The sequence below is a fragment of the Podarcis cretensis genome (assembly GCF_951804945.1).
Source record: "Podarcis cretensis genome assembly, chromosome: 8".
Lineage (NCBI taxonomy): Eukaryota > Metazoa > Chordata > Lepidosauria > Squamata > Lacertidae > Podarcis > Podarcis cretensis.
In genome coordinates this window covers 28,285,251-28,293,685 of record NC_137177.1, presented here as the reverse complement: position 1 = coordinate 28,293,685, position 8,435 = coordinate 28,285,251, and the positions used below count along the sequence as shown (strand labels likewise).

General features: G+C 42.6%; 1 protein-coding gene across 19 annotated transcripts in view; it reads right to left on the bottom strand.

Annotated features, from left to right (window-relative positions):
* LOC307221729 (uncharacterized protein) overlaps positions 1-8,435 on the bottom strand; it is a 68,699-nt gene that overhangs the window by 55,821 nt on the left and 4,443 nt on the right. For 10 of the 19 annotated variants that reach the window (XR_013841454.1, XR_013841455.1, XR_013841456.1 and 7 more), the window contains exons 1-2: positions 7,262-7,552; positions 6,132-6,228 (exon numbers count right to left, since the gene is read on the bottom strand). The exons of 1 other annotated variant lie outside the window; for it this stretch is intronic. Coding sequence is in view for 7 of the 18 variants with exons in the window: in XM_079986518.1 (XP_079842644.1) it covers positions 6,132-6,228; positions 7,262-7,334 (170 nt within the window). In the remaining 11 variants the exon portion in view is untranslated. Of the gene's footprint in view, positions 1-2,766; positions 3,387-6,131; positions 6,229-7,261; positions 7,553-7,923; positions 8,220-8,435 lie in introns of those variants that run through there. 8 more of the 19 variants (XR_013841449.1, XR_013841450.1, XR_013841451.1 and 5 more) reach the window with 5 other exon arrangements.

The window sequence follows — 8,435 nt, the reverse complement described above, 5'->3', positions numbered from 1 at the left end:
AAAGGAGACTTCTCACAGAGCTACAATTCCCAGCCCAGCCCAATAAACAAATTACAGTTCCGTTGTATTATTATTATTATTATTATTAAATTTGTTAGTCACTTTATATTGCCCAGGGCAACCTAAAGCAACTTACAACCAAATAAACAGACAATTTGAGGGAAGCCATGGCTGTTCCAAGTGGTATAAAGGTAAAGGTAAAGGGACCCCTGACCATTAGGTCCAGTCGTGACCGCCTCTGGGGTTGCAGCTGAGTGGTTGGGTGTTGGGTTGGGTTGGAACTGGGTTGGGTTGAGTTGTTGGGTTGGGTTGTGGGTTGGGTTGAGTTGTTGGGTTGGGTTGTGGGTTGTGTTGGGTTGTGGGTTGTGTTGAGTTGTTGGGTTGGGTTGGGTTGGGTTGAGTTGGGTTGTGGGGTGGGGTGGGGTGGGCTCATCTTGTTTTATTGGCTGAGGGAGCCGGTGTACAGCTTCCGGGTCATGTGGTCAGCATGACTAAGCCGCTTCTGGTGAATCAGAGCAGCACACGGAAACGCCGTTTACCTTCCCACCGGAGCAGTACCTATTTATCTACTTGCACTTTGACGTGCTTTTGAACTGCTAGGTTGGCAGGAGCAGGGACCGAGCAACGGAAGCTCACCCCGTCGCGGGGATTCGAACCGCCTACCTTCTGATCAGCAAGTCCTAGGCTCTGTGGTTTAACCCACAGCGCCACCTGCATCCCACTCAAGTGGTATAAGACAGCTTTAAATGCATGGTGTGGCTGTGACCTTATTTTCCTCACACAGATGGAGTTTTGTATTTCTTCACCAGCGCTTTGCTGGTCAAAGTCCTGTTCAGCAAGAAATCTTTGCTCTGATGAGATGCATCAATTTGATACCCTATTGTTGTTGTTGTTGTTGTTGTTGTTATTCCATAGTATTTACAGTGTGCAGTGCTTCACAGAATGCAAGAGGCTAGTTGCCTCTTACAATCTCTAAAATTCAACATGGGAGGCAGGGGAAATAATATGCAATTTTTTCTGCTCCACTTGATTAGGATTAGTTACATAGGGTGTGGAGAATAGGCGTTGTGCCAAAGGCTTGATGGGAAACGTGGGTTCAAAGTAGGGCTTTAAATGAAGTAAGAGAGAGGTGTCATCACACAGGTGTTCTGGAAGGCTGCTCCAAACATATGTGGCAAAGAAGGAGTCGGATGCCTTTGAAAAGTGAAAGGTGGGAGCAAAGTGTCTGAGGATTAGGGATGGAGGAATCGATCCATTTCAGTTTCTTGGCTTATTCCTGTTTCTCATTTTTCTAGTCTTAAGTCCAGACTGAGGAAGAGAGATGCATAGGTGGAAGGATGAGAGAGAGAGAAGAGACATGAAGGCGAATCGTTTCAGTTTTAGCACTAAAATTGCTTTACAGTGGTACCTTGGGTTACATACGCTTCAGGTTACATATGCTTCAGGTTACAGACTCCGCTAACCCAGAAATATTACCTCAGGTTAAGAACTCTGCTTCAGGATGAGAACAGAAATCGTGCTCTGGTGGCGCGGCAGCAGCAGGAGGCCCCATTAGCAAAAGTGGTGCTTCAGGTTAAGAACAGTTTCAGGTTAAGAACGGACCTCCGGAACGAATTACAGTAAGTACTTAACCTGAGGTACCACTGTATTGAAATCTGAACGATCTGTTTATAATACTAAGAACCCATCTACAAGGTTCCAAAGAATGAACTCCAAAGATAGAAAAGCAAGAGGATGGGAGGATGCGGAAGGTCTGGAATTGTCAGGATTTGGAGGGAAGGAAGCCAGAATCACCAATAAGACCATCAGAGTGAGGAAAGTGGGCAAATGAGAGACCCCCAAAAGCAGAGGGCAGCAATGGTGGCTGTCTCAGAAGTAGGGAGGAGAGAGATTTGATTAAGTTTGCATTTGAAGGTAAAGCTAACTAATTCACACTTTCTGAAACAATACGGGGATCAAAACACAGCCATCTTTGAAATGTGCACTTCTGTGAAATGTGCACTTCTGTGAATTTAGCAACGCGGTTCTCCAGCTAACTGATACAAAAATGCACATGATAAGGTAAAATGTGCATAAAAATACATATATTAGTGAAAATAACACACACATATGCATTAGGGGAAACTTATTTGTAAAAATGTGCCTGGTAGGCAAAAGTGCATACAAAAATATGTATATCAGGATTTTCATGAGGACTTAAATTTTTTTACAGACTGATGTAAAAATGTGGAGACCTGTCCTGAACTTAGTATTGGGAAATAAGAAACAGTGAGGAAACTGAAACTGACACATTCACCCATCCTTACTTAGAACATGGAGGTATGACTGCTTTCTGGGTAAGGGAGCAGGCAGGGCCAGCCCACCTATGAGGTCATGTGAGGTGACCGCCTCAGACTTCAAGATCCACAGGGGCAGCAGATTCCCAGTTTGGCTCAAGGAACCAGCCAGGTTGGAAGAAAAGTACCTATAAGATGTCTTCAGCTCCTCTGACATATGTGCACATTTTGATGGTAAAATTAGCCACACCTACCACTTAATACGTAGATAAAGCAGTCACAAGAATAAACATGGCTTCCACCATGACATATAGTGGAGGAACTGCCATATCAGCTTGCTGCTGCTCTCACCAGCTAGGCCGGGCCCTCTTTCCTGTCACCTGCCCTGGAGGTGATGGCATCACCCGGGCTCCCATGAGCCGATCTGTTGCAATGGGAGTGACAAGAAGCTGGCAGTTCTCAGCTGGGCCACAGAAAGCCAAGGCCTCACCCGGTAAGATCTGTCAGGAGCTCTCCTACACTCGAGTAGGACCCTGGCAGAGACACATGCCCGACTGGCATATTTTCTCCCTCCTGGTCAATTGTTTGGAAGCTTTCTTCAGCCCGAACATCACAGCAACCGATGCCAACAGACACCGGCACACTTAGGGATCTGCAGAGTCTTCGCAGCTTGCATGACAGACCTCAGCAACTCAGCATTTTGACTAATCTACTTTATTTACATATAAACACACACGGAGCACGGCAACATGGCTCCCTCTCTCTCTAGCGTCAGACAGCAAAGAGAAAAAGAACAAAGGACAATAGTCCCACTTCACGGAACACAATAACACAAACATTCTGTCTCCATCACTTCCCACTCTGTGGAGTCAAAACATATACCGTCATGTGATAGACAAAAATCCAATGACTGCAATCAAGGAGCGGGAATTCTAACAAGATCAACAGCTTTGGGTTGCATTACAGTCAAGCAAATGGGCAGCACCAACAGTCGTGAGGAAGAAAAGCAGGGTAGGGTTATTGAGAACACCTTGCTCAAGGATTCCCCAGAGCCTGGAGCCAACACTGGCAGACAGCCATCTGGCACCCTTGGGTATATGATGTGGGAGTGCTCACCAACGGCAGCCTTCTGGTGTAGTTTTGACCTGTATATAATTTGGTGCTTGAGGTTTCCTTCACTCTGCTGGTGGGGTATGTGCCAGTTTTATAGGACGTAACCCTCAAGTAAATACTTCCCCAAGCAGTCCCAGCTGCCAAGCAACTCATCTTGCAAAACTGCGAGGACAAACCTGCCCCTTCCATCACCCAATGGGCTGAGGACACCTCTATGAGCTCCAGCTACAAAACAGATTGCATCTATTAAAACAGCTCCAGAAGGACAGAAACCACACTGTCTGTGTGGCAGTGATGTTGCTATAATTACGTTTGTCACCAAACTCTCATGCTCAGGGCCAGCTCAAGTCTGTATCTGTATTGGATTTGAAATGTTTCTTATACACCAAATTGTTTTAATTGTGCTTTTATATATGAAATTGCTGTAATTGTATTTTTTATATATTACCGTAAATGGTTTTAATTATTTGTATACAAGGAAGTGTTTCATATGGGTTGCTATTGCTTTTTTATTTTATTTTATTGTTAAATGTCTCTGAGACATTTCATATGAAGCAATTCAAAAGTGTAGCAATAATAATATAGGATTTTGCTAAATTGGCAGAGCAGTAAATGGTGTGCAGGAGCCCCAGCCCACAAGTAAAGGGGAATCACATCTTATGTGAGGGTTAGATTCCAAGGGCTACACAAACACTTTACTGAGGAAACAGCAAAAATACTGTAAAATATTAAGAGAAAGGAACAGAAAGATTTTATCTTTCTTAGTTCAGTGAGCCATTCAGCTTAAACATACGGGGGAAATTGCATCAGAACTACACATCCAATTGGAGCATGTGTTACCTTGGCAGAGACCATGTCTCTTTGGTCTCTAAGCAACACCAGCCATCCCCTGGCCTTGGCTAGTGGATTTTAACATTAACATAATTAACCCTTATGCTCAACACTGAATGATCCCTGTTGTTGCACTTGGAATGTTTATGGTGGGGCAGCACCTGTTAGGCTTGCCTAAAATGGTGTCAGGGAGGAATTATGGCAAGACAGATGTATGGCAATGCACTTTGTGTGTGTCAGGAACATTACTTTTTGAAATATGGCTACCCTAGCACCTGTTCTCTGGAACTTACTGCCTGATAATGATGTTCAGGCACCTTCATTGTACAGTGGAGCCTCGGTTGTTGAACTCCTCTGTAGTCGTATGTTTCGGCTTTCAAATGCCGAAAACCTGGAAGTAACTGCTCCGGTTTCTGAAGGTTTTTCAGAAGCCAAAAATGCTACATGGCTTCCGTTGTGAGTTTCCCCATTGTATTGAGGCTTCCGCTTTCAGTTTTCGGTTTTCAAATGTTTTGGAAGTCAAACCGTCTCCCGGAATGGATTACGTTCAAAAACCGAGGTTCCACTGTACTGTTTTCAATGCCTGCTCAAAACATGGTGTGGTACATAGGTTGAAAAAGTGAATTACTGACCCAATGCCACCCAGCAAGCTTCGTGAGTTGAACCTGGGCCTCCCCAGTCCTAATCTAAAATGCTAACTGGCTCTCACATTCTATTCCATTTAAATCACTGGTTTCACTGCTCATATTGGTGACACACACGATCACCCACATTTGAAATAATCAGGCTGAGGTTTAATAGGATCTAGGAGTGGCCGACTCACTACGGAAAATAATTGTTCTTCTCTAGGTGCTTATGAGATGCTTTCCCAATTCATTGCTGGATGACAGCAGGTCACACACCCATTTGGATTGGATCTTTTACTCTTCTGAGTGGCTTATACTTTTACTGGTGCTCTTCATCATAATGGGACACACCTATGGGTTGTGTAAAAATATTCCCTCCCCCACATCATCTCTCTGTATATTCCTATCCACTGAGGTTACCACTTTGTGCACCTGATATAGAAGGTTCTGTGTAAGGATGGGCAAATCTGTCTATTTCAGTTTCTTTTGATTTCTAAATTCAATTCTCCACATTAATCTGCAGGGTTGTTTGTTTTTTTAAAAAGCCCCCGTGAACATTCACCTGCGTTTTAGTGTGAATTTGTCCTAATATAATATTTTTGCGTACAATTTTGCTTATACACAGTTACTTTAAATGCACCGCTGTAACTTCAGCTCCTTGAACTTCCTGTCTGTGACACAATTAATAATGATGATGAAAATGAAAAGCCAACCTCAACTTCATGTTTATCTTCACATACATATTTTTTTCTTTAAAGTTTAACTAGCATAGAACAATTGGAATATGTACTGTTTTGGTCTTTGTCCCCCCCATTTTATCGACCAATGGAAACTGCTATGATAATTAAAATTGCTTGAATTGGAATGCAAGCCCTGAACATTATGAAGAATTAATATCTGAATTTACTTGCTTTCCATTTCCCTTCCAATCCCTCATTCCATCCCTACCATGTCTTAGATGAAATGCCATTATTTCATGTAGCAGATAAATAAAATAAAGTGTGATAGAGGCAAGAATTTATTCAGTTTTAGGGTTGTATCCAACTAAGTTCAACTCAGTGTAAATCCACTAAAATGACTGAATCTAATTTAGTCATGCCCATTAACTTCAATGGGTCTGCTCTGAGGACTAGAATCGTACATAACACTTTGTTTTAGAGAGGTCAAGGCTTGAATGGGAAACATCTTAAGTTCTACTCAAGGTTGTTAGGGGGAGTGAGTGTTTCAGAATGATTTGGATTTAGACTGGAAAGAAAGGGGAGTAGTGGTTGAAGAAGTCACTCACTGTATCTTAGCTTTATCTGTTGCTTTGATCATAACAAGGATACGACGGTTACTGTTCTGGAATTTGGTCTTATGACCCAGCCAGTAAATCGATTTCACTGGAAGAGGATGCAAGATAACAAGAATTGTAAAGCATAATTGCAGGTTATTTGAAAATGCTAATGAATGAAGTACACATTAATCAAACAATAGGTGATAATTAGAATAATAATAATTAGAGTTCTTACATTTCCCCCCTTGGCAAGGCTCCTGTGCATTAGCAACTACATGGCAGACAGATTTTAGCAGATAAAGTTTTCCCCATAGCACAGCCTCTCCATGCTGGAAAAAAAGCTATCCCTGTTGAAATTCTACTTGCCTACTGGCTGTTTAAGGCACCAGAAGAGTGGGCAGTGGAGAGCCCTTCTTGCCAACAGCCTTAAGTCTGAACTTTGATAATTTTCTAGAGCTAATGAACCTCCTGAAGCTGTTGGACTACAACTCCTGTCATCTGATCATTGGCTATCCAGGCTGGGGCTGATGGGAGTTGGAGTCCAAAAATGTCTGGAGGGTCAAAGGCTCCCTAGCCCTATTCCAGAGCCCTGTGGTATTCAAAAGGAGCCACTGGAAGCTCTTTTTCGAAGACAGAGACTGACAGAAACCTGAAGTTTCATTGAAGGTAAAGCAAACATTTTACATCCTTTCTTACATGCTTGCCAAATTCAGGCTATCACTTATCAATGTTCTTAACGCAGACTGACAGCAGGGTTACTTCAGAAAATACAGATAATTAGTTATAAAATGCCAAATTTTCTAGGGCCCTATACAAATGTTAAGAAAACCACAGTCACTGCACATATGCTTGCTATCAGATATAGGGGGTTGCCAACATGGCAAGTGTGGGTTTCAAGATACTGAGGTCAGAGGCAGTTTTAGGGTAGCACAACCAGTGCTGCTGCACTGGGCACAGTGCTGCCAAGCAGCACAACAATGCTGGAAAACAGAGTGCAAGAGGCAGGGGAAACCAAATTGTAGCATCACACAGGGTGACACTGAAATTTAAGAGCCCAAAGTCCACCACTGCTGAGGTCTTCCCTGTTGCCCATGAAGCCTCTGAACCGCCCCATTTAATCACTCTTAAAGGATAGTCACCTTTTTCTTCCTCAAAAGGAACAGAGTTGAAGAAAAAAGTTGGAAGAGTCACTTCTTTTTCTTTCAGCTCCATGTGCTCAGATTAATTCTACTAGATCTGCCTTTTATTCGATCCTTTGAAAAGTGAAGTGTGTGGTGTGCATGTTCTTTTTGTGTCTCACATGGTGGTGGGGGGAAAGAAATGACCAGAGGGGTTGGTGTCCACAGCACTCACTGAAAAATCCCGGTGTGCCAATGGGTGTAAAAAGATTGGTGACTCCTGAATGAACCCGATAAAAAAGGGAGAAAATATTGGGCATGAACAGGAAAACAAGCAAATTGAAGAACTAATTATTCATAGTAAATATTTTTTTAAAAAGCCTTAATAATAATTACACACACACAAAGCATTTGCTTTGTTATATCTTGGCTTGGCTTTAGGGTTTGTTTGTAGTTTTTATCTATATCCTGGTATGTTTTAAGGTAACTTTTGTTTAGCAGCGCTGTTTAATGTTATTTCATTACACTGTAACTGATCATGTTTTTATTACTGATTTTGAATTTTGCACATTGACTTGTAAGAAGTTAACCTAAAAGACAGAGTAGATAATAACGATAGCGGTGATAATACTGCTGGCTACAACCCTATGCAAGTTTTCACCATTAAACTCCACGAGACTTACTTCGAGCAAACTATGGGATTGACGGGCTGTCTGTTCCCGATGTACTCTTTTTCTAAAACCACCGACGATCTAGCCAGGCTTCGGGTGGCGCTGGCAGTCGCTACTACAGATAATGCCACGCGATTCGCCTGTACTTCAAGGCTGGTGAACAAAGGTCAGCTTGCCATTTATCCGCCATTTATACCTATCGTTTCACCTCTGCCTGCACTTCCAGTTATTATCGATACTAAGTGTTAATGCTGTTTTGAAATCAAGCAGAATATTATTATCATCACTATTATTTTTACGATCAGAATTTAAATACTGCACTGCAGAATTGAAATACTGCACTGCAGTATTTAGAACCGATTTTCGCGTCACACACACAAAGCTCTAGACAGATATAAGATGCATACGCATATGCTAAGCTAAATTTTTATTGTATGCCAGCGCCGTTGCTGTTGTCAGAATATCGCGAGCCTCTTCGAGCACCATCCGTTGCAGCTGCAACGCGAGCGTTCCAATTCGAATCT